The following is a 25,828-nucleotide window of genomic DNA, read 5'->3' as shown; positions in this document are numbered from 1 at the left end:
GCGGCCCCGCCCGGGCTGTCTCACCTGCATGATGTCGATGGCCATGGCCGGCGTCTGGACGCCCTCCACGTTGTTCACCAGCCAGTGTACCACCTCCGCGCTGATGAAGCAGGAGGGTGAGAGGCCCTTCTGTTCCGAGAGCAGCTGGACGCCTGTCCTGAGTTCCAACGCAGCGCGCAGGGAGCAGGGCGCGTGCACACCATGGCAACAGCGGAAAGAGAAGATGGTGAAGAAGGGACTCGCGCTAAAGCGCTTACTATCTGGCGTGAGCAACTGCTCTCCACTATTTCTAGACCCAGAGAAACCCCAGGACAGAACAAAAAATGGTGTGAAAGGGGGAAAAGGAGAAGAGAAAGCAAAAAGGACCCGACATTTAGAGAATATACTCGTCAGGTACGAGACGAGGTGAGCTACGTAACTATTCTATTTAATCCTTACATCCAACCTGGGACTTCTATTGTCCCATTTTACAAACAAGGTAGGTCTCAGAGACCAGAGAGGTCAAGGGACTCGCCCAAGGTCTCACAGCTAGTGAGCAACCAAGTCAGGTAGGACCCCACCAAACTGCACTGCCGGAGCAGGGCCCGGCTTGGGCCTGCGGACCCTCCCGCCCCGGCGCTCACACACGCGCCCAGCACTTACGAGGGGTGCTTCATGGCTTCCAGGATCTCGGCCAGGGTGGAGGCCGACGTCAAGGAGCTTGCCAGCACCTGCTGAGAGCTGGGACACAGAGCGCCTGGTCAGCAGGGCCAGAGCCGGGACCTGAGGAACCGTCCTTCTTACAGAGCGGGGACCTTGGACAGCACTGACATTAAAGGTGACCCAGAAAATTCTGGATCGCTACATCCTGGGGTTATCTTACGGGAAGGGGGGGAGGTTCCTACTTCCAAAGTGTATACATTAAAAAACAAAAAGAATTCCAAGTGATTTTATGTCCACACTTGCTTATTTTTTAAAAAATACGTTTTGTTGATTTTATAGAGAGGAGAAGGGGTGCCTCCCATACCCACGCTGAATGGGGACTGAACCCAGCACCCCGAGTCCCCACTCCCAGGCTCGGACAGGAGGCGGTCCCACCCGTGCGAGCGCAGAACTCAGCTTCTCCGAGGAAGCCCACCTCCCCGTGGCGTACCAGCTGCTAGCAAGTTCTTTACCACGAAATGGAACCTGTTCTATTTCCATTCACTGATCCTGATTCTGTCAATGTTGGTCTCCTTGTCTCCAGCCTACACACCCCCAGTTCCTCTTTCCTTTCAAAAGCAGAAGAAACCTGCGCCCCTGGTCTCGCAAGCAAGGAGGAAGCAGGGACATGCACTCCATCCCTAGGAACCAGGCAGGGACATGCACTCCATCCCTAGGAACCAGGCAGGGACATGCACTCCGTCCCTAGGAACCAGGCAGGGACATGCACTCCGTCCCTAGGAACCAGGCAGCCCCTCCGACCCTCCCAGGCCAGAGCCAGGCTCGATGGGGATGAGCCTGGGAGGCGACAGAGACGAGGCACACCCAGGCCTGCTTGCGCCTCTGAACTGATCCTCCACTGGCCACAGTGAACGGGCTGCGTGCGTGAGACATGGGAAGCCCGGCCCTGCACGTGCAACATGAAGGCAATGGAGTGCTTCTGACAGCACTGGCCAGGCAGGCTGCCCGGGGCCCTTCTCTCTCGGGGAACGGGTGCAAGAGGCAGTTTCTCAGGCCACGCAGCCCAGGGCTGCACCGTCAGCCCAGGAAGGCGGCAGGAACAGCCTGGGCAGATGGCTAGGGAGCGATTATGCAACAAAGGAAATCAAAAAGAAGTTCCTCTGATCTGCCAGCGGTATAACAAGCTGGGGTGTGGGCCGCTTCCCCAAGCAAATGAGGTCCGAGCGGCTTCTGTTCCCTCTGGATGCTCAGGATTGGGAACAGTGTGTCCCTATCTGGCTACAGAGGGGGACCCATTCACTACCCGTGCATTTCCTCCAGCGGCACAGACCCACTTGGAACAGGACTGACTGGCTCAGAGCCCCCTCCCCGAAACCCACCCTGCATGTATGATCCTCCGCGGGGACCTCTGAGCTCTCCTGTGAGCAAGGCAGGGCGCAGGGCATCAGCCCAGCACAGGTCTGGTAAGAATGGACTGGGAGTCGGGACTCTGGCCGCCCAGCCTCCGCAGCCTCTGCAGGCGGACCATCCCACCACCCAGGAAGAGTCTCACCTGCTGTCATTGGGGTTCGAGGAGGTGAAGCTCTGCTCCCCCGAGTTCTGGGAGCTCCCGAAGGTCTGGCTGTTGCCTCTGTCCGCGGACTGGCCTGTGCTTACCCCCAAGCTGGTGCCGTCCAACCCCGGGACGGCCGTCTGGTCCACAGACACCTGTACGTTAAAAAAAAAAGAAATCCTTTAAGGCTATTTACATTTATGGTTCTTTTCTTTTCTTTCTTTTTTTAAGGGGACTAGGAGCACTTCTAAAATGAAGCTTTATATCATCAGCTATGTTGTTAGATGCTGCACAAATTACTCCTGCTAAGTCAGGGTGTCTCAACCTTGACACTACTGCCACTTGGGGACAGATAAGTCTGTTGTGGGGGCTGTCCTGTGTGGAACATAGAGCAGCATCCCCAGCTCCTACCCACTAGATGCCAGTAACACTGCTCTCATTATCTCCCCCAGCCCAGTTGTCATGAATAAAAATGTCTCCAGATAGTACCAAATGTACCTTGGGAGGCAAAATTGCCCCTCATTCTGAAAGAACCATTTGGCTCTCGGTTTGGGGGGAAAACACACCAAAAACACATAGACTCTGCCAGCACCATAAGCACACGGAGAAAGGCAGCAAGAGGCAACTTGCTATTACCAATCCCCATCTGCTTCTAACCAGCAAGGCTTAGGAACGGGTACCGCACTGTCATTCTAAATTAGAAGCGAACGGAGGACTCGACCCAGCTCTCAGGCACAAAAGCGTGGCTCTTCCGTGATGCCTTCTGGATCCCGGTAATGGGTTCCCTCTTATCTACTGCCCCTGAGAACTGCCCCACCAGCCTAAAGGGAAGGATGTCTCCAAAATTTACCTAATTCCTGCGTTTCATTTCAGTGGAGATGAGGTTAAGGGGTTATCCTCTTCATCAGAAATTGGCAAACATTTTCTGGAAAGGACCAGACTAAATATTTTAGGCTTTGTGGGCCATACAGGGCTTGCGGCAACTACTCAACTCTGCATGGAGAGGCACAGAAGCAGCCGTAGACAACGTAAACAAATGGACATGGCTTTGTTCCAATAAAACTTTATTCATAAAAGCAGATGGTGGGCCAAGTTTGCCCATTCCCTGATGCCTGCTCTATGTTCATCTTTCAATCTTTCTATCTTTCTCTCTCTCCTCTCCCTTCCTCTCTGAAATCAATAAAAGTAAAAAATTTCTAAAGAAAACAAAGCAAGCAGATTTTATGTATATTTAACACAGAAATGAAACATAAATAAAATGCAATTTAATTTTGTGTAAGTATCTGATTTGAGTAGAGATAATTTTCTAATAAGTTATATGTCTTCTTAACAACATACCTGGTGGGAGATATAAATTTTTTCATGTGTCCTCCTAAGCTCTCAACTCTGTAATTTCCAATTGTGGGAACTCACCCACTTTTGTTCTACTGATGAATTCTACCATGTGAAGCTGTGCGGACTATTACGGGATTTATAACACAATTCTCTTATTCCAGATATGTTGATCTTTTAAAAGTATATATATTTTTTTATTTCAGAGAAGAAGGGAGAGGGAGAGAGAGATAGAAACATCAATGATGAAAGAGAATCATTGATCGGCTGACTCCTACATGCCCCCCACTGGGGATCAAGCCTGCAACCCAGGCATGTGCCCTTGACGGTAATCAAACCTGGGACCCTTCAGTCCGCAGGCCAACGCTCTAGCCACTGAGCCAAACCGGCTAGGGATTGCTTTTTCTCACGTTAAATTCTAATCTAAGTCCAAGAGGGTCTCTTGTTAGAAAGCAAAAGTTTAAGAAGTCCGACCTGAGTCTGTTTTAAACCAAAAATGCAGCATGCCGCCCACACTCAGAGATCACAGATTCTGGATGAGGACTCAGAGATCCCAGCAGGGATTTGCCCCGAGTTGAGCAGCTCACTGGGAAGAGGTAGGTGCAGACCACACAGACTGGTGGGCAGAATGGTGCAGGGGCTCAACTACTCGCCAGCTGTATGCCTCCTGACCAGCTAACATCCTTAAGCCTCAGTGTCCTCATCTGGAAAGTGGGGTGATAATCCCTGCACCTCACACCCTGTTGGGAAGATCATATTTGCAGAGTCCATTGCATAGTAGATGGCAGAGTAGGTACTTAATGCTGGTTTTCTGACTTCTATCCAGTAAGGCTCCCTTAACCTCCACCCTTAAACTCTCAAGTCCCATCCTCCTTAGCTTGCCCTGCTCCGCATAAGCCTCCTCAGCTCTCTCAAGTCTCTGTAACTAAGCCGATTTCACACACTCAGGGGTCGTGGTAAAGGACTGGGAGCCCCGTTCATCGTCACCTAGGACCTGTCAGGACAGTCATTGCTAAAGTTGACTACAGGGCAGGGGGGTCACGGGTCAAGCCTGTTGGTCCTGGATTTAAAGCCCAGGTCGGCACCATGCTGTGCAAAGTACAACTTCTTGGCCTCTCCATTTTCCCATTTGTAAACTGGCCCTAACACTTCTACCGAACGCACCGGTGACGGCGTGAGGATGAGTGAGATGGTGCTATGTCGTAGCAGATAGCCACTGAAGCATGTTAAGGCTGGGGAGGCCCTTGGAGATCTGGCCCAAACCCTTCCTTTGACAAACGTGTTCAGGGAATCCAGCGGCCGGACGAGCTGCCCAGGCCGCACACGTTAGCCTCTGACAGCACACGCCTGTTAGTAAATGTCTGCTGGTTTCCACCACTTCCCGCTTCTCACCCCACGGTTACAGACTTCTCTGGTTGTATTAGGAGGGAAAAAAATAAGCGTTCAGCCCTTAAGCAGGCATCGCTCATGCTGCTTGTATTATATGGACAAAAACACCTCAAAGGGAAGAGGCTGCCACTTGGCGAAGAATCGGTGGCAACTCTGTGGCACAGAGAGGCAGAGGCAGGAAGCGTGAGTCAGCACTGATGCGACCATTTGGTCTCTGACATCCATCATTTCCATCCCCCTCTGCCCTGGCCCAAACCTCGGATGGGAATGGACGCCTCGGAGACCAAATTCAATGTCAGCTGCCCTTGAATCTCAGCCGAGGTCCCATCCCATCTGTCCTGAGCCGAGCAGAAGGCTTCTGCTGACCGGGCAGGCGTGCGTGGGCTGCAGGGTTTGACTGACCTGCGAGTAGAAGGCAGACGACGCTGTGCGCGGACTGCGGACAAACTCCATAAAGAAGGCCCCGTCCTGGAGTCAGAGGAGGAGGAGGAGGCAGTGGCGGCAGCAGGTGCAAGAGAGCGAAGGAACGGAATGTGGACCCGTGGTGAGCCATCAGGGGGAGGAGCGGGGGACGGAAGAAAAACAAAAAACGAAAACAAGGAGGGAAGGAGAGAAACAGGGCTCATGAAGAGAATGGGGGGGAGAGATCCACCAGGGAAGAAAATATCCAAATGCAAAGCACAAGCAGGACTCGCACCTTCTTGGGCAGAGCATCCCGTCACGTGGGAGCGAGCACCTGGCTTAGAAGGTGGGTCCAAGCTCCCTGGGGCCTCCTGGGAGCCCGGCTCGGATGCTTGCGCCCTCCCACATAGCTCTCAGCTCCCTTCAGGCCTATGCCCAGGGGGAAGGGGAGGCCGGAGAGCAGCTTGGAGGGGGAGGTAGGGAAGGCGCTTCAGGGGTCACTTCTTGGCCTCCCACCAGCCTGGGTGACCAGCAGGCCTCTTGGAGAGATACTCAGGGCTTGAGGCTTTCAAGTCTGTCGCTCCCTAAACATGGCAGCCAGATGGGAGAAGAGGGTTCCATGCAGGAAAAGTTCTTGCTTCATTTTCTGAGCAAACAGGGGATAAAGGGGCAGCAATCCTTTCTCCTCCACAGCCTGTGAGACAATGTCATAATGTCGGATGCACAGGCACTGGGGGGAGCTTCTGAAACCGCCTTCCTCGCCCCGCCTGTCCCTGTGGGCCTCAGGTTGCCATGTATTTGAAACAAAAATGACACAGAAGTCCAGGCAGTGTGGCTCAGTGGTTGAGCGTCAACCTATGAACCAGGAGGTCATGGTTCAATTGAGCCCGGGTTGCGGGCTTCATCGCCAGTGTGGGGCGTGCAGGAGGCAGCCGACCAATGGTTCTCTCTCATCATTGATGTTTCTCTCTCTCTCCCTCTCCCTTCCTCTCTGAAACAATAAAAATATATTTTTTAAAAATGACATGGAGGACTTTTCCAATGACCCCTCCTTCCACCTTTCTTATGGCTAAGAAGGCCTCTCTCGTCCTGTCAACATGTTTTTACTTTGGATGCATTATCACTGACACGCGATAGATCTGAAGGCCTCTGCTTTCCTACGACCTTCCTTCGATCCTGTCAGCAGAGTCACTGAACTGCCTGGCTGTGTTTGATCAATACTGCCGACATTTCCCACAGGCCACTGGAAACCAGGGAACCGACCATGAAAACACACGCCTGTGGAGATGCAACCTCGGGTCCCCTTCCACGCATCCCAACCCAGACGCTGCCTGGAGACATCGCCAGGCGGTTCTGAGCATGTCAGCCAGGGCTCTTCGCGCTGGCCATCGCATCACACCTGTGCTTCTCCTTGACGACCCGGGAATCCACACAGGGCATGACGGGTGGCCATCCGTCTGGATTTTAGTGTTCAGTTGGAAGAGTAGGAGAGTGTTCTAAATAGCATTCGAATATTGGGTTGTTGCCACATTTTAGCCTGAATGCCGGTGGCTCTATAATTTCTCTACCTTTCAGGCCTGTCCCTGGTACTCTTTCTAATCCTCACAGATGGCAATGAGCAGAGGTCAAAGCGAGGGTACTTTGGGATTCTCCTTGTTCCATCCGGGTCCCTTCTCTGCCAGAACATACAGAAGCAGAGGTGCTGATACTGCTGAGATGTATATACATGCAAGTGAGGATGGGTGAAAAGCTTTTCCTTGACCCACAGGTCATTCCTTACGCACAGACTGTCCTTAGAACTGCACCTGAAGTCACAGCAAACTACAGCCTGCAGGCCACATCCAGCCACTGGCTTATCACAGCCTGTGAGCTACGAGAGGGTTGTAACTGCTTATGGAAGTACCTATGCAAAAGCCTTGAACTTGCCTCTTGGCCCACAAAGCCTGTATTCCTCAAGGTTTGCCAACCCCTGATCTGCAGATTTCACAAGCTGCCTATAGACTCATTTATACTTTTTCTCAGATTTTAATCCCTCCATCCTTATAGTCTAATGCTAGTAATTTATCCTAAAAAAATAATCAGCAATGCGGTCAAATAATTATCTGCAAAGATGCTATCTGCAGTATTATTGATAATGGTAGAATAATTATAAAAATGTATGGAAGGATTTTCAAAAGTTGTTTTTAAAACCAGATGAAAAAAGTAAATTATAAATGAAGGGCCATCCATCTGATGAAATATTCTATCATTATTTTTAAAAATAATTCTTTGGAAAAATAATGATATGGGCAAATGTTCATGACAGGGAAGTAAAATAAATAAATACCAAGGTGGATATACAATTTGACCACAATTTTGTAAAGAAAATACATCTATTAAATCTCTTTCGTTTCTTCTTAATGGAGATCAGATAAAAGGACATCTGATCGGCTCACCTCCATACCAGATGATCTCAGGGTCTGGATTTCCCAGAGGCGTGGACAGAGCCAAGGCTACTGATCTTAAAGGTGTGCGAAGCCCGACCTACAGTTCCCGCCCCTCTGCTGTGCCTCCTATTCTGCTCAGAGGCCCCAGTCTCAGGTGTGTTTTTTTGTGGTTGTTGTTTTCAGGAGTCTAAGCAAACTGATGGGAATTTCATTATCAAAGAGTGAGCTCTCTCATCCTGGACCTTTACTTGTAGATAATTTTAAAAAAAGAAAAAGAAAAACAGTGAACGCATGGCAGATGCTTCAGGAGCTTCCTACCTGCCCTCCGGGGGAGCCGGAGAGGTGGCTACAGGCCAACCAGATGGCCAATTCCAAGGCTCAAGCCAGGCCCTGGGCCGTGACCAGTACCGTTTAGCCCGACTGCTTTCCATCTGCCTTTATCGAGCAGCCAGCCTCCTTACAGTTCTGAGCAGGAAAGTTCCTCAGTAAAAGTAGTCATGCTGCAAAGGGTGCAACGCAGGGCAGACCGCCTCGAGTCCTCAGCACGCCAGTCCTAGACCCCACCCTGCCCATTGGGTCGCCCGTTCCCTGCTGGAGTGGCCCCCTTTACCTTTCTCGGGCTGTCCACGTAGGTGGGAGTCATGGCAACGCTGCTGCTGCTCTCGGCGGGCTGGGCGGAGCTCTTGCCACTGTGCACAGCTGCCTGCTGCTCTCCCAGGCACCTGGAAGGACAAACACATGCCCGTGGCTTGCTCAGAGCCCCCCGAGGAAGGACCCGCGGGAGCTAAGATGACACGAAGACAGCGCTGTTGCTTTCATCTTTGTTTTTTTGTTGTTATTTTTTTAATCCTCACTCAAGGATTTTTTTTCCATTGATTTTTAGAGGGAGTGGAAGGGAGAGGGAGAGACAGAGAGAAACATCGATGTGAGAGAGACACTTCGGCTGGTTGCCTCCCCCACACTCCCTGACTGAGGTGATCAAACCTTCAACCCAGGTATGCGCCCTTGACCAGGAATCGAACCCATGACCCTCCGGTGCGCAGGCCGATGCTCTAACCACTGAGAAACACCAGTCAGGGCTCAAAAACTTTTCTTTAAGGTTTTCTAATATCAAATATTTCTCCAATCACCTTCAAAAATTTCTTGGCAGTTTGTTTGTTCAAAACAGGATTCAACTAAGGTCCCTACACTGCAATACGCTGTGTCTCTTAAGTCTCTTTCAAGCTATAAACGCCTTATCACTCTTAGCACTGCCGTTTATCTGTTGAAGAAAGCAGCTCGCGTGTCCTGTAAGCGGACAGCCTGGGAGAGCCGATGGCACCCTTCACTGCGCATCCCGTTCCTCTGGGCCTGCGCTTCCTGAGGCCGAGAGACAATGATGACAGGCGTGGGCAGATGGACGTTCAAGGGCCAGCCTCCTCCCTACGCGTGCGTGCTTCTGTCTGGAGACCCCTCGTCCCTCTCTGGTGACGGCAGTTGCCGCTGATCATCTCTGCTGATCTACGCGTCCATTAGAGCCCACACATGTGATGTGCTATCATCCGTCCCCAGCTATTCCCTGGAATATTGAGAAAAAGAAAACTTCCCCACACCAATGACTTGCTACTCTGGGGTGCAGTTCTTACAGGAAAAACGGAACAAGTGCTGGGTTCCTTCCCTTGTCCCCTCGCATCACTGTCTTCCTCCTCCCGCCACACGCCCCCCCCCCCGCCCCTCCACCGTGTGGTTTCTTCTGAGCCTCACACGCAGTCACACACTGTGACATTCCCTTGGGTAGGCCACGGCCGGGAGAGCAGGGCCAGGAAGTCTTGGCTACCCACAGACGCCCATGTCAACCCCCATTTACTGAGCTGCCGTCCGGCCCGTGGACTAGCAATCAGGGATCCAGGGACCCTGTCCTTGCCCCTGGAGGCTCCTTGTCTAATGGCTCAGGGGGCGGGGCTGCCACAAAATGACCAGTCACACGTATTGTGCACGTACATACGTGAGAACATGCGTAGGGGCACACGGCCTTCTGCCGGGAGGGCGGCACCAAGGCAGTAACAGCCGCCATGTGGGGGGTCTCTGCTTGGACCCAGCTGTCATCATTGTCCTCATCTACAGGAGCAGCGAAGCCTGCTGCTGGGTACCTCCTGCCCAGACGGCTCATGGCCACGCTGCTCACGGCCCCAAGGCCAAGATCCCCGGGGCCGCCGCCTTCCAGGAGGGCCTGACTGAATGGACACGCCTCCGAGAAAGACAGGAGGGAAGTGGAAGAAATAAGCACAGTTATGCTGGGATGGCAGGACTACAGGGGACATTTAAAAATTATTTTTCATGCCTGGCTGTGGTGGCTCAGTGGTTGAGCATCGACCTATGAACCAGGAGGTCACGGTTCGATTCCTGGTCAGGGCACATGCCCGGGTGGAGGGCTCGATCCCCAGTGTGGGATGTGCAGGAGGCTGCTGATCCATGATTCTCTCTCATCACTGATGTTTCTGTCTCTCTCCCTCTCCCTCTTCCTTCCTCCCTGAAATCAATTCAAAAATTATATTTAAAAAATTCTTTTTCATAATAAACAAAGTTGGGTCAGCTTGGGGCAGGAAATTAAAAAAGCACACAAATGAAAAACGCTGTGTGAGCAAACACTGTACGAAGGTCTGCTCCCTCTGTTCTGCCTCCAGCACTGAGAGAACGCACCACGTCACAGAACAGTCCTCGGGAAGGCGCGGGTCTCGCCTCTCTGTCCTGCCTCTTGCTCTGGGGCTAGCTGAGTCTCGCCCCTCACACAGGACCCCTCCTCCCCCCACAAGCCATCCTTCCTCTTCCAGGCTGAGCAGAAGCAGGCTCCTTGGAGCGTCCTGAATGGTGACTCACTGACAAATTAAAATAAGACCCCCCCACCCCCAGCTTCACACCCTTCCCAGCAACATATGCTCCTTGTTCTTTTTTCCAGCAGGAAAGGCCTACGACTAGTTGCAGGGAGAACCTGCCAGGCAGGGTCCTGGGGTCTCTCCTTGGGCACATGAAGGTATTTTTGGAAGAGGACCCCTCAGTCATGAGCCCAGCCCCTCCCAACTCTCTTCCTCTGATTTGCTTCCCATCAGCCTGCTATGTTCTCCACGTCCCCACCTGGATCCCTTCCTTCCCATGTCACCATCACCCTCCCTCCACCTCTGCATTCTCGCCTGGACCAGTGAGAGCCCATCCATGGGCCCCTGCCTCCTGGGTCCACCCACTGGGCCTTCCTATACGTGGGGCTCAGCTCTGAAAACACCACTTCCGGCAAAGACACTGAAGGGCTATTTCATGATGTTAAAGGATTGCTGTAACTTTTTAGGTAAATGATGGTTTCGCAGTTTTGTTTTGCTTTGCTTAAGAAAGAGTACTTATTTCTCAGAGACATACTGAAATGTTACAGAGGAAGGGATACGTGTGTGGGATTGAATAAGAAGTTAAAAAGGAAGATGAGAGCAAGTGGGAAATAAATGAAAGAGATTGGCCATGAGATGATAACCAGTGAAGCTGGGTGATGGGCAAATGGGGAGTTATTATACCAGCCTGTCTATTTTTTTTAATCTGTCTGAAATTTTCCATGAAAATAAAAGGCCTTTTAAAGGATCGCTCTGGCTAAGGTAAGGACAGCCTGAACCCAACTTCCCACGCAGCCTCTGTAATGGCATCTCCCACTCGGCCTCATCCTCACTCCATGTCACTTCCTGAAAGCTGAATGGATGCGGGCTCCTGCTGGGACCCTCACACCAGACACACATGGTCTAGTCCCCCATAACATCGCGTCCAGGGACCCTTGCATCCCTTTCTCCATCATTCACGTCTATTGTCCACCTACTACGTGCCAGGCACAGCACACAGCCTCTGTCCTCAGCGCACAGAGTAGTCGAGAGAAGATGAGCGAACCAGGGGCGGCCTGGAAGAGTACGCCGGGAAGCTCCGAGGCTCCCTGGCCTGGCTGGGAGAGTTAAGGGGGCACAGGAACTGCTCTGTCATGTGACATGTAATCCTAAACTTGTCTAAACCCACAGAATGTACACCACGAGAAAACCCTGAGGTAGATGAACTATGGCCTTTGGGTGACTATGTGTCGATGTAGCTTCATCAGTCGTAATAACTGTACCACTCTGGTGGGGGATGCTGATGAATGGGGGAAGATATGTATCGTATATGTGGGTACAGAGATTCCCCATTTGTGTGTATGGGAAATCCCTGGACCTTGCACTCAATTTTTCTTTGAACCTAAAACTGTTCTACAGAATAAATTCTACTAAAAAGAAAACAAAACAAACAAAAAAAATCAACCAACCAAACAAAACCAAAACCCCTCTCTGGGCCACTAAGTGTAGCTGTGGCCTCTCTCCGCCCAGGCACTTACTTCTGGCTGGCCTCCATCTCCAACAGGGCAGACAGGGCCGAGGTTCCCTTCTTCCCAACCGGGGGGCCGGCCGCCTCGAGGGAGTGCGTGGAAATGGGCCCCGCCATCTGTAAGCCTTTCATGGCGGCCCCTTTCTGAAGCAGAGAAAGAAGACAAGGCATCAGCCCCAGGGGCCCCTCAGTGGAGGCATGATGCTGAGGGAGAGAAGGCAGCCCCGAAGGGTCACATATTGTGTGATTCCATTCATAGAACATTTGGAAAAGACGAAAAGCGTAGTGATGGAGAACAGGCCACTGGCTGCCAGGAATGAGAGATGAAGGGAGAAGGTGGCTATAAAGTAGGGGTGGGCCATGTGAATATTTTCAACATCATTCGAGGGCCACACAAAATTATCAACTTAAAAATTAGCCCGCTCGATTTGGTCGAACATTTAATGAACTTCTAATGCCTTGGCAGGGCCCGACCAAATGATTTTGAGGGCCTTATACTGCCTGTGGGCTGGACGCTCCCCACCCCTGTTACACAGGGTGGCATGAGGGAGATTTTTTTTGAGTGACGGAAACTATTCCATATCCTGGAATCTCCTGGAGTCTCCTGGAGGGGTCCCCGAGAAAGGAGGAGAAGGTTCCCAAATCCCAGACCAAGCGTCGCGTCCCCAAGGGGCCCCGGAACCCTCACCCGCATCATGCGATCTGAGCGGTGGCGCCGGCGGATGCGGTTCAGGCCCTCCACGAAGCGGATAAAGCCATCCAGCAGCTGCCACTCCTCCTCGTCGGCCCGGGGCCGGTCCCCATAGATGTCGCAGTGGGCTTCGCCCTCCGTGATGCGCTTGGTGGCAGTGACACAGGCGGGCAGCAGCAGGAAGCGGGTCCTCCAGAACTTCAGAGACTCGATTAAGCTGTGGAGGAGCCAAGGAAGAAAAGGGGGTGGTGGTGAGAAAAAGTAGATCATGAAAGCACCATCTCAACCCTCTCCCCGAAGTTGATGTGTTAGGGACCCTCTCCCCATGATGTGCCACAATTCAGGGGGCTTCACTCCCAACACAAGCTGGCTGTATGCCAAAGATAATTAAAAAATAAATTCTGAAAAAACAAAAGAATCGACCTCAAGGTCACGGTTCGATTCCTGGTCAGGGCACATGCCCGGGTTGCAGGCTCGATCCCCAGTGTGGAGTGTGCAGGAGGCAGCTGATCAATGAATCTGTCTTATCATTGATGTTTCTATCTCTCTCTCCCTCCCCCTTCCTCTCTGAAATCCATAAAAATATATTTTAAAATAATAACAAAATAAAAATGTAAAAAACCCACAAAAACACAAGCTCAGGAGGAGGAACTGGAAGATTGCATTTGCTTATTGTTCCCAGAGATGCCAGGATGCTTCTGTGCACCCGGCCTGGGGGAGTTGTGGCTTTTAAATCCCCGCAGTCATAAATCACACAGAAAATTAACAGCAAAGCACCACAAAGTGGGCAGGAAAACGTTAAGAGAACATGACCTGCACTGACATTCCACCACCAAGTTTTCTGGCTGTTTGTCTTTAGGTGGTAAAATCTACATAGCAAAGTCTACCAATTTAATGACCGTTACGTGTCCATTCTGGTGGCATTAAGCACATTCCCGCGGTTGTGCAACCATCACCACCATCCATCCCATCATTGAGTTTTTAACCCAAATGCAGACGTGCTTTTGTTCTTCCAGGTTCTTCTAAAACCGACATCATTTTGTAATCAAAGGCCGGAAGTGTTAAAATATGGATACACCCAAAGAACTTGTATGCATACTTGCATAACCCACGGACACAGACAATAGGGTGGTGAAGGCCTGGGGCGGGCTGGAAGGGTCAATGGGGGGAAAAGAGGGACATATGTAACACTTTCAACAATAAAGATTAAAAAAAAAAAATAATAATAAAATAATAAATGACTAAATATTGTTTAGACAAAAACAAACAAAAAATATGGCTACACCCAAGGCGGCCCAATGGAAAGCCGAAGCGCCCTCCGACCTGAAGTCCTCCGAGCCGGCGGAGCAGATGTACTGATCTAAGTAGTTCCACTTGTACTCCTCCAGTCGTTCGTGGGAGAATTCCACCCAGCAGGACACGAACTCCGAGTCCGAGTGGGAAGGGCACAGGCTGTAGGTGTAGTGGATCTGGGCCGATTCGTAAGGGTACCTGAAACAAAACGGCCCGGCCGGAAGTCCAACAGAGAACCTTCCCCGATTCCTCCCTACCTTTTCCAAAACACTCAGCACCCTCCTCGGCATTCAACCACCTCATCCCCGGGGGCTGGCAAAGGAGATTTCTCAGATCTCAACTTTCTCCTTCTTCTCTCCTCACATTCTCCATTTTCACTTGGCTTTTTAAGAATCAGGCGAAACGTTATAAATGGAATCAAATCCCTTTTGGAAGTCTGGGAGCTATAACCCTAACAGAACCCTAGGAAACAAAACAGTAACTCCAGAAGAGGACAACAACACTCACTCCAACGCCTCCGTGTGAACTGCGTGCGACACATGTAACTGAGTATGTGGACAGCATGTGGACACAACGCAGGACAGGAGCTGGAGACCCGACCTGTCCCAGGACTCACTTGGGCAGGTAGCGCGTCACTGTGATCATCTTGTCCTTCAGGGTCACTTTGTGGAACGTGCGGCCCATGCTCAGCCAGTACTGGTCCTCCTCCTCAGGGCGGTTTCGGGACACCAGGCCTGAGAGGAAAAAAAATCATTTTCTACATGTGGTTGCAGGTCATTCCATTAACAGGCAATTGCCTCTGTTCCGTATAGATTCAGAAAAGGAGAGACAAAAGAGATACTTTCTTTGGAGGGTAGTTTCATGGAAAAGCGTTATCCTTTGGAGAAAAAAAAATATTAAAGTCCTGAAGTTAGCAGATTTTTCCATTATGAACCAAACAGCTACAGATCAGAGCCTGGGGCTGCTGATAGCACCTGGATGACATACTCAAAGCCGAACAGCCGGCGTGGCTCAGTGATTGAGCATCGACCTAGGAACCAGGAGGTCATGATTCCATTCCTGCTCAGGGCACAGGCCCGGGTTGGGGGCTCGATCCCCAGTGTGGGGCCTGCAGGAGGCAGCTGATCCATGATTCTTTCTCATCTTTGGTGTTTCTATCTCTCCTTTTCCCTTCCTCTCTGAAATCAATACAAATCTATATTTTTTAAAAAATGAAGCTAAAATAGTCCCGGTACTCAGAAAGGTTCCTATTCAGTAGAGTCCAGAATAGGAAAAGAAGGCAACACGTGATAAAGATCACAGGGGGCTTTCAAGGAAAATCCAGAGGGAGTCTGAGGCTTCGTCATCAACAACGGGGCCTGGACCGGGTGACCACCAAGCTCCCTCTAACAAAACCACACTTCTCTGATCCTCGGGCCAGGGGCGGCTTAATGGAGCCAAAGACGAGCGGAGATTTTGAGCTGGGTGGCTCGGGGAACAGGGGTCTCATTAGCTAGACGGAGGAAGCAGAAGATTAATGGTTGCTCATCGATTGTTCCAGGAAGTGACCGCTGCTTTCTGATTCCAGGCACCCGCACTTAATTTTCTCTGCCTGCGTCACTTTAGAAGGGCTCTCCAGCGCCTGGCTCCAACTCAGCCGGCGTCACCCAGTCTCTGCCACTGATTAGCCCCTGCCACTCACAGATGACCCCCCCATTCTTGCTCCAAGTCAGTAAGCGTCAGTGATAAACAAGAGATGAATCCAGAATAGAGAAAAAAAAAAAAAAGTATAAGCTTCAGGTTTAGGTGACATCTGAGAACCTGCCGTCTGCCAGGCACCATGTCAGAAACAAACGCAAGTTTCTGGGTCTAGAACAGTCCCTGCGAACTCTGACATCTCAGTCACAGCTCAGCTGAGGTGTCGCCCGAGCCAGACTGTGACATTCCTGAACTTGGCCATTCTCCTCCTTGAAAGGAGAGCTATAGATGAGAGTTTTTTGATACATCTGTGCCTAGTGGAGACTTTATTCCTCCTGTAAAGTAAAATTTAGGGGGAAATATTTTGTGTTGAAAAATAATTACTCCTAGCCCTGCTGGTGTGACTCAGTTGAGCGTCAACCTATGAACCTGGAGGTTACTGTTCAATTCCTGGTCAGGGCACATGCCCGGGTTGCGGACTCCATCCCCAGTGTGGGGCGTGCAGGAGGCAGCTGATCCATGATTCTCTCTCATCACTGATGTTTCTCTCTCTCTCTCTCTCTCTCCCCCCTCTCCCTTCCTCTCTGAAATCAATAAAGATATATTTGAAAAAGAAAAAAGAAAAATAATCACTCCTAAATTTATCTATTCCCTACCATTTTGAGAGTCTACTTGCACAAATTTAGTAGAAAAGAAAAAAGCCCTAGCCGGTTTGGCTCAGTGGATACAGCTTCGGGTCTGTGGACTAAAGGGTCCCGGATCCTCCAATAAAAATGTATTTTTAAAAAGTTACATATATATATTTTAAAAAGAAAAAGGAAAAAATATAAGTCCAAGGAGAACTCACCTCGGCTGTACAGGGGGCTGCTGCTCAGCGGGGGTGGGACGGCGGGGTTGGGTTTCTGCGCCTTGGGCTGCACTATGATCTGATAGCCCTGCATGAGACGCTGGCAGATGAACTCTTCAAACACCTGCTGGGCCGTCATCTGCACACCCTCCTCGTCCCTCCTGAAAAAGCCAACGATTGCTCACACACACATGCTTAGCCCAGGGCGGAGTGACACTCGGAGGCCACGCTCCCATCCTCTCCTTCGCTTCAACCCCACAAGCCAGCCCTGATAACCATTCCACGGTGGTTCATAAAACTAACAGTCTATAAATCCGTTCTGGGAGAAATGATCGGTTCAAGAGGTGGAAAAAGAAGGCAGGTAATTCGATGCCCAAATGAATCATCTTAGAAAAGAAGATCCGAACAACTGTCACAGAAAACATGAGAAGGGATCAATGAGGGGAAATGGTTAAAGGAGGCGGGTCAACAGAACTCCAAAGAAAAATAGACAGCACAGCTGGTGTAGCTCAGTGGTTGAGCAGCCTACAAACCAGGAGGTCGGGGTTCAATTCCTGGTCCGGGCACATGCCCGGGTTGTGGGCTTGATCCCCAGTAGGGGGTGTGCAGGAGGCAGCCGGTCCATGATTCTTTCTTCATTGATGTTTCTATCTCTCTCTCCCTCTCCCTTCTTATCTGAAATCAATAAAAAATATATATATATGTATATATATATTTTTTAAAGAAAATTTAACAGTTCTTGCATCATAACATTTCCTAAGTATAATTTCAGTGTTCTGAAAATTCAGTGTTCTGACGCACACCTGGCCATACCCGGACTGCCCGCCAACACCCTTCCTCTGACACCCACCTGTCCATGTCCGCTTCCGGGAGGAGGTCGTAACAGCCCTCCGTGTAGTCGTTCTGTAGGCCCTGGCGGTCGGGGAAGTAGTCGGTGGTGAGGGGGAGGCACGCCGGAGTCGTGAGAGACTTCCAGTCCACTCCAACTGTGCAACAGAAGCCTGGCACTACAGGGGGGGCAGACAGTGTCAGAACTGCCTCGTGTAAACGGGGGAGGCACGTGTGGTGGCCACGGCAAGCGTGGACAGAGGCGGGCAGGGAGGGGAGCCGGGGGAGAGGGGAGGGGCGGGGGGAGTTCATGGTGCAAGGTGACAAAATTTCCAGGCACGGGGATGGGGAGGGAGAAAGAGAAAGAGAGAAACAGTTTGTTAGACAATGCAATGCGCGTGCTGCTTATTCAGTCCCATCATGCAAATGGGATTCAAGCTGATCCTTTCGTTTTCTGCTGATTGTGAGCTATAAGCTGCGATGGCAAGGAGGTTACCGCGGGGCAGGCGGAGGCACACATCGAAGCAGATCACGTCCCTAGAGCAGGAGCGGGCTGGAGCCCGAGCCTCTCCTGAGACGGCAGAGGGGCTGGCGGAGCGAGGAGGAGAGCTCAGCTGGATTTTGGAGCGAGCAGCGCACGGTAGCAGAATTTAGGAATTCTTTCGGAATTGCAAAAATAAGCCACAGATCCAAAAGGGTAGGAAGAGAAATCAGGGTGCTTGGGACAGTTATAAGGCCGGAAGTGTAAGAGACTGAGCTGAACAACCTAGAAAGGAAAGCTTCAGTGGGTAGGTAGAGTGGGCCTGACCACAGGGGTCTGCCCCCAAATTGCCTGCTCTTTGGTTAAAGCGGGGTTTCTCCACCTTGGCACTACTGAGGTGTTCACATTGGATAATTCGGGGGGGGGGGGGGCTGCCCTGTGCATTGTGGGATGTGGAGCAGCACCATGGACGCTACTCACTGGACACCAATGGCATCTCCTGGTTGTGAAAACCAAACATGTCTGCAGACACTGCCACGTGACCCCCGGGGACATCATTCCCGCCCCCCCTGCCCCCCCCTTCTCCCCCAGTGGAGCATCAGTGAGTTAAGGTAATAGGGCGGCTATTTTTTTAAGTTACTGAAGTGAAGATTATTCCCCAACTCTCTGTACCAAGGAGCGATATGAAACAGAAACACTCCACGCCTCTGCCCGAGCCCCGGGTGAGACCCGCAGACACCTTCTCTGCCCGGCGCTGTGTCCTTCAGTGTGGCTGACCTCTGCTGCCTCAGCAGCCCTCACCCTGCCTCCTCGGGGCAGCTGTGTGTGTTCACCAACCCCTTACACAGCGGGCCAAGCCTGACCTCCCAGCGGTGACAGGACCAGAACCCTCTCTGCTGAGGCGACTTTCCAGCATGTAGACACACCCCGACCAGTGCAACGGGTCCCACCGAACCCGGGGCTGCCGGACAGAAGGAGGGCCGGGTGCTCAGTCAGAGCAGGAAATATGCCCCATCAGCACCGCTGCCTTGGGGAATCTGATCTGACCTACAATCGGCCCAACTCCATGACCCACACAGGCCCTGGGCTGATTTTTTGTTTCAATTTTACTTTATTATGGTGAGAACACTTGAGACAAGATCCACCCTCTTACGCATTTTCAAGTAAGTGCACCACACAGAATTATTAACTTGGGCACAATGTCGTACCGCGGAGCGCTAGAACTTACTCATCTTGCGTTACTGAAACTTCACGTCCATGAACTAGCAACACCCCATTTCCTCCTCCCCCCTAAGCGCCCGGCAGCTACCATTCTGCTCTTTGATTCTGTGAGTTTGACTATGCACAGGTCTTGTTAACTCATTAACATTTCAAGAATTCAAAACACAGCCCTGGCCAGGTAGCTGGTTGGAGCATTGTCCTGATCGGCCAAGGCTGTGGGATGCGTGGAACAACAGATCAATGTTTCTCTCTCTCTTCTCTTTTTCTCTCTCCCTCTCTAAAATCAATCAGTCAATAAAAAAACTGTTTAAGTTATTTGTGGATTGTCAACACCCCCACCTCCTCTCCACCTTCCCCAGCCAGCCGCCCCTCTTACTTGGGTCGGGAGAGGTAGAGACACTGTCCTCGAGCGAATCCTTATTCTGGGTCCTGGGGTTCATCCCTACGGAAAGAGGAAAACAGCTGGTTTTAATGAGGCTCATTCTTCAGGAAAAGTTCTGACCAGTCATGGTTTAAAAAGCCCCAAACTAGAGGTAAAAATGAAGATGTACACCAAGTGCTGAGGATTTCCAACAGCACGAAGGAATCGGTCACAGAAAAAGGATCACTCTAAAAATGGGGAACGAGCCAGAACGTGACTCTGAGGTTATCAATACTATTATTCTTTGCCCACTGAGACCTTGCAAAAAGCAGCCTACCACTTACAGTAAGAAAAGGGACGTATTCCAAAGTCATTTTAAACGAAGTAAAGCAATCTTTAGCACACATAAAAGCAATCTTTAGCAAGCATAAAATGACCTATTTAAATTTCATCCTTCCCCAAATCATGGCTGTTTGAAGTATGATGTCAAAGCTCACTACCTGAAGAGAAAACACACATGATTTCACCTATAACTAGGCTGAAAGAAAAACAGATTCTTTGAAATACAATTTATTAACAGAAATGTAATAGAACTCATTTTAAAACACACATGTAAATATTTAAAGGTTCCTTTCAAAACATGAAATCAATAAAAAAAAATACATTTTAAAAAATATATTTTTATTGATTTCAGAGAGGAAGGAAGAGGGACAGAGAGATAGAAACATCCATGATGAGAGAGAATCATTGATTGACTGCCTCCTGCAAGTCCCCTACTGGGGATTGAGCCCACAATCCGGGCATGTGCCCTTGACCGGAATCAAACCTGGGACCTTTCAGTTTGCAGGCTGGCGCTCTATCCACTGAGCCAGACTGGCGAGGGCGAATATATATATATATATATATATATATCTTTAAAAGAAGCAGAGGGGTGAGAACTATCTGCCCAGTCCCACTGCTGGGCCGAGTGTGAAAAACAAGGGAATGGCCCAGGTGCCAGGCTGCAGCCAACAAAGCTCAGAATGAAACCCGACGGGGCCAGAAGGGAGACCCACAGAGACACCTCCTGGGAGCCATGACTCACTAGGAGTTCGGTCCAAGCGCAGAAGACCTGAGTCATGCCCGAGTGCCTGCAGGTGGTGCAGACTGTCAAGCCCAGGGGGTGAGGGTGAGGTCACGGATGAGGTCGTCTGTGTTTTAATGAATGAAATGTGAACTAGCTGTTTGTTTAGAGACCCCACCTTGTCCCCAAACAAGAAGCCAACGTGACATTTTGCCCTCAGGGAACCCGATCTACTTTTGATGGCTGCAACTTGGCGAGGCGGGTGGGCAGGCAGGGAGGAGGTGAAGGCCTTTCTGCCCATTAAACTGATGAGGCGCAGCCTAGGCTGAAGGCCGAACTCTGAAGGCCTTGAGGAGTCGGGCTGGGAACTTAGTTCTGGTCGTAGGTCACATGTTCAAACCACATGGTACCACTGGAACCACTCACTATCCAGCTCCCCGCAAGAAGGCTTTACTTTCTCTTTTTTTCAGAGAGTGGAAGGGAGGGGGAGTGACAGAGAGAAACATCAATGTGAGGGAGACACATCGACTGGGCGTCTTCCGAATGCGCCCTGACCAGGGCCAGGGATTGAGCCTGCAACTGAGATATGTGCCCTTGACCAGAATCGAACCCGGGACCCTTCAGGCCATGGGCTGACACTCTACCCACTGAGCCAAACTGGCTAGGACGAGGGCTTTACTTCCATGATTGTTACCGCACCTCCCCCACCCCATGGAACTGCTCCCAACAGAATCCCGAGCCAGAGCTCCCTGAGGTGAGGACCAGTGTCGGAATCACTTGTCTTCTCCTCAGGCCTTAGCATAGTGCCTAGCGTTCAGGAAACATTTCGGGAACGGGTACGAGTTCAGTGGGTATGAAGAGAGCGATCTATGGGGATTGAGGATGGCTGAAAGGAGTCAATTCCAAACCAAGCAAGGCAGAAAAAGACCGTCCGATGCTGTGAGGAAAGGAATCCAGTTAACTGTTCCAGAATGAATGCTAAAGGTTTTAAGAGAGAAGAAAAACTTTCAGTAGAGAGAAAGCTAACCTCGGAAGGCTCTCGGCATTCATTCAGCTACCTGCTGTGTGCCAGGAACCGTTTTAAACTCTAGAGATACAGCCATAAACAACAAAAAAGAAAGCTCTAGCCCAGCGGCGTGGCTCATAGGTTGAGTATCGACCTATGTCACGTTTCGATTCCCAGGCCGGGCACATGCCCGGGTTGTGGGCTCGATCCCCCGTGTGGGTTGTACAGGAGGGAGCCGATCAGTGATTCCCTCTCATCATTAATGTTTCTGTATGGAAGGGCAGTTAGCAGGCTTCGGAGCTAATTCAGGCAAAAGATGATGGATGTTACGATGTTACGTTGGACCGAGCAAGTGGTGGAGGTGATGGGAAGATTCTAGATCTATCCTGAAGGTAAATCTGACATGAACTGCTTATTGCACATGGCAACACAGAATGATTTTATCGTGTTTCTTTCCGTGGATGGCTAACACGACTGGCCAGCAAGCACAAAATCAAAGGTGGGAGTTCAATGCTAGAGATCACCTCTGATGACCCCTGACCCCTTTGAAAACACATGCTACTGGTCATAAAGGGACAGGGCAAGAGTCAGGATGAGCCTGCTTCCCTACATTACCCATACATTACCCAGACCACAGTACCCGAGGTGCCCATGCCTTCTCTACGGTAAGGTGCTAAACATTCTAGAACATATTTATGTAATTGAACACTCGCAGGCCAAGTAGAGTAACTCTGTGGGTCATTCAGATGCTTCTCACACATGGCCGCTTGGCCTTGGAAGTGTACGTTCACTTGTCAATACATGTGGGGCGTGGGGACAATGTGGGGGCGAACAGAGCGAAGCTCTTTCAGGCGAGTGGAGCGACAAACATGGAAGCGATGGGATCAGAACGTGCCAAGTGGGACAACGGGGTCATGCGTGTGAAGTGCTGTGGACACATGCCTAACGGCTCCTGGGAAGGCATGGGGAGGAGACGGGAGCACCGGAGGGCCGCAAAGGAGGGGCGTTGTTGCAGCTGATTCCTAAAGACCAGGCTGACATTTCCCACGCAGAATCAGGGGTTGAAGAAAGAGAAAAAGCATGTTCCAGACAGAGGCAAGCCCACCACCTGGGCCTAGGCCCTGAACCGGGATTGAACCGCGACCTCCTGGTTCACTGGGTCGACGCTCAACTACCGAGCCACACCGGCCGAACAAGAAATGCAAAGAAAGAAGAGGACAAAATACACCACACTGTTCCCCTCTGGGCCTCTCCTAGTTGTTCTTATGGAGGGGTCCCCCCCCCACACACACACAATGGAAAGCTCTTTCGGGAGCAGAGATCTCTCCTGCCCTGGCCCTGGCCCTGCCCTCAACACCAAGCTCCCAAGTCGTCCTCGGTCACGACTGGTTGACAGACCGAAGATAAATGCGGCTTGACCAGCATGTTCCCGGCTAAAAATGTACCGTGCGGCCCATTTATAATTCCATGCATTATAAAGCACTGCTTCTAAATAGGTCGCCCCAAATTGTGGCTGACATGATCCCAAAATAGACGCGGCCCTTCCTTCTGGTCCCCGGGCGAGCCTGCTCCGAGCGTCCCGGCTCTGTCGCCTCCTGGATCGGTTACCTGCGCCGCTGTTGCTAAGCAGGCTGGCAGCAAGCTCTTCCGTCCCACCGAAGTTCAAGAAGGACATGCCGTCGCCAGGCTGGCGGGAGGAGCTGTGCCTGCGGGGAAGAGCCCAGCCACCCGGCTTAGTGCAGATCCTCACCTCCTTTATCCTGCTCACCCTGCATCCCAGGGGTCGTCATCCAAAACAGGACTGGCCATTCAGCCACCCAGGCTGGCAACCGCTGGGATCCGTGTCACAGGCTACCAGGCCGCGGCGCGTGGTCCGTGTGCCAGCTCCAGCCTCCTGTGACCAGCCCCTCCTGCCCTGGCACCTCACCTGCGATTGCCAAGGCGAGACCGCCTGCCCTTTCTGCTCTAAGCCTCCCCTGCTAACACCAACAGGAGGATGTGAGGTGCTCGAATAGAGGCAGCAAGTTAATCTGGTAGAGATGGTCACGTCGGTCTGTATCCCTCATCCATCCCAGGGGATGCTGAGGTGAGTGAATGGGGTCGAACACTGCTCTTTGCAAAGTGTTGCCTAAAGCATCACAGTGAGTCCAGGCGTAACCCGGGCTCATGCTTGTCAAGGCTTCAATGGCTTTCTTCCTGGACCGAGTCTCTTTGGATGCCTCTAACACAGTGGTTCTCAACCTTCCTAATGCCGCGACCCTTTAATACAGATCCTCATGTTGTGGTGACCCCCCAATTTCATTGTTACAAATTGAACATAATTAAAGCATAGTGATTAATCACAAAAAACAGTATGTAATTATATATGTGTTTTCTGATGGTCTTAGGCGACCCCTGTGAAAGGGTCGTTCGACCCCCAAAGGGGTCGCGACCCACTGGTTGAGAACCGCTGCTCTAATGCATTCAGAATTGTGGTTCAAAAAGGCTTGTTTTTAAAAACACAGACCTTGATTTCCACCGTTTTTTAGCATTGATTTATTCTAAATTAAGCAGTGAGATTTCTCAGTGACCAAAATGACAAAAGTCAGAGGCTGCCTGCCCAACACACACAGCAAGAATCACCGGTCTCGGCACCCCTTGTCAGCCTTGACCAAGGACTAGAAGGCATTCATGTCTGAGGTGTACAAACCGGGCTCTCAATTACACCTCCACTAAAGCAGGGCCTGCGCAACATTTCTGGCAAAAATGTCAGGCTGTTTGCTTTGAACTTGGCCCACTGAAGGGAGTGACGCTGACCCTGATCTCACACTGTCTCTTCCAGTCTCATCACCGTGACACTGTGTCAGCGGTCTGTTCTGCGCATTGTCTTGGGTGCCGAAGGGTGGTCTCGGGGTACCGTCCAGAGCCCTCGCACATTCTCACCTTCCAGCAGCTTCATGATAGGCTAACTCCAGCAGCTCTGCAGAGGAGTGGGTGGGGTCCCTCCGCCCGCTGCCCTGCAGCTCCGCCATGTTCTGTCGGGTCTGGTGATGGATCTGGATGGCCTCTCCGGACGGTCCTACCCAGACAAAGACCCCCTGAGCATCATCCCCACCCGACAGCTCGTGCTGTGCGCTTGGCGTCCATCTTCCTCCCTTCTGGCTGCCGGGATGCGGGTGTTGCAGCCATTGAAGGAGCAACCACAGACCACACACACAGAGGCACGGTATCCCCGTGGCCCTCCGGCTCCCACACAGGACGTCTGCTCCTCAGAGCTGAACTCATCCTCCCGTGTGGCCTCGTGTTTGTCACCCTGTCCAGCCTAAGAATATTCAAGAGCCTCTTTCTTAGGCGTGTCCAACTGAGACACCACAGAGAAATACAGAAGTATAGGAGGCAAAGGCCCTTCCCAGGAAGGTTAGCACAAACCACATGAAAAGGACTACACAACTGAAACACCAATGGCTCCCTTGGCCGGTGTGGCTCAGTGCTTGAGCATCAACCCATGAACCAGGAGGTCACGGTTCGATTCCCAGTCGGGGCACATGCCCGGGTAGTGGGCTCGATCCCCAGTGTGGAGCATGCAGGAGGTAGCCAATCCATGATTCTCTCTCATCATTGATGTTTCTCTCTCTCTCTCTCTCTCTCCCTCTCCCAAATCAATAAAAATATATTTTAAAAACGAAAGAAACACCAAGGATTCGACTAATATATAAGATAGCAACAACTGTGGCTTGAAGAAGCAGAAGATACATAAGCGCAAAAAAGGCGAGTAGATCATCAGAATTAGTCCAGTCTGCTTCCTAGAGAAAGAAGTTTCAGAGCATTGAAGTCAGCGAGGCTGATAGAGAGGAGGTCTAGGTGGAAGAAAGGATCCGTGTGAAACTCCAGGCGTGAAAGAGGCAAGACACGTGCAGGCGACGAGCTTGGGAAAGAAGAGAATCTCTGAGGATGGCGACGGTTGGGGAGCCTGGCAAGGGAGGGCCTGGCGGGCGGAGAATGCAGCTCTGGAGATATTGTTTCAGTGAAGTGCTGCGTGGCGGGTGTTTGGGGAAAAGCACAGAAGCAAGAAGAGCGAAGAGTCACGGGAGAAACACCAATGGTCCTTCTCCCAAGAGAACACGAAGGGAGCCAGTGGGATAGCAATGGGAAGAAAGAGACCCAGAAGAAACAGGTCATGTGACTGACTATGACAGCGATCAGGAGGGCAAGAAGGGGGCTGAGAATGACCCCCAATGACAGCCGAAAGAACCAGATCCACTGCTCACTTATTTAACAC

The 25,828-nt window shown here is 51.2% G+C and overlaps 1 protein-coding gene across 8 annotated transcripts in view; it reads right to left on the bottom strand.

Moving 5' to 3' along the window:
* The window catches only part of DEPDC5 (DEP domain containing 5, GATOR1 subcomplex subunit), a 62,215-nt gene that overhangs the window by 10,839 nt on the left and 25,548 nt on the right, over positions 1-25,828 (bottom strand). For 2 of the 8 annotated variants that reach the window (XM_070399484.1, XM_070399485.1), the window contains exons 23-36: positions 24,493-24,628; positions 23,179-23,276; positions 19,517-19,582; positions 17,461-17,644; positions 16,611-16,771; positions 14,703-14,820; positions 14,117-14,284; positions 12,791-13,010; positions 12,113-12,246; positions 8,354-8,465; positions 5,318-5,383; positions 2,195-2,349; positions 643-720; positions 25-157 (exon numbers count right to left, since the gene is read on the bottom strand). In XM_070399484.1, the coding sequence (XP_070255585.1) occupies positions 25-157; positions 643-720; positions 2,195-2,349; positions 5,318-5,383; positions 8,354-8,465; positions 12,113-12,246; positions 12,791-13,010; positions 14,117-14,284; positions 14,703-14,820; positions 16,611-16,771; positions 17,461-17,644; positions 19,517-19,582; positions 23,179-23,276; positions 24,493-24,628 (1,829 nt within the window). The remainder of the gene's footprint in view (positions 1-24; positions 158-642; positions 721-2,194; positions 2,350-5,317; positions 5,384-8,353; positions 8,466-12,112; positions 12,247-12,790; positions 13,011-14,116; positions 14,285-14,702; positions 14,821-16,610; positions 16,772-17,460; positions 17,645-19,516; positions 19,583-23,178; positions 23,277-24,492; positions 24,629-25,828) is intronic. The other 6 variants (XM_070399486.1, XM_070399487.1, XM_070399488.1 and 3 more) reach the window with 6 other exon arrangements.

This window comes from Myotis yumanensis, unplaced genomic scaffold, assembly GCF_028538775.1.
Source record: "Myotis yumanensis isolate MYYU_CA2020_CCGP unplaced genomic scaffold, mMyoYum1.0.hap1 SCAF_19, whole genome shotgun sequence".
NCBI classification, from domain to species: Eukaryota; Metazoa; Chordata; class Mammalia; order Chiroptera; family Vespertilionidae; genus Myotis; species Myotis yumanensis.
Note: the sequence above shows the minus strand (reverse complement) of the source record. Positions and strands in the feature narration are given on the sequence as shown.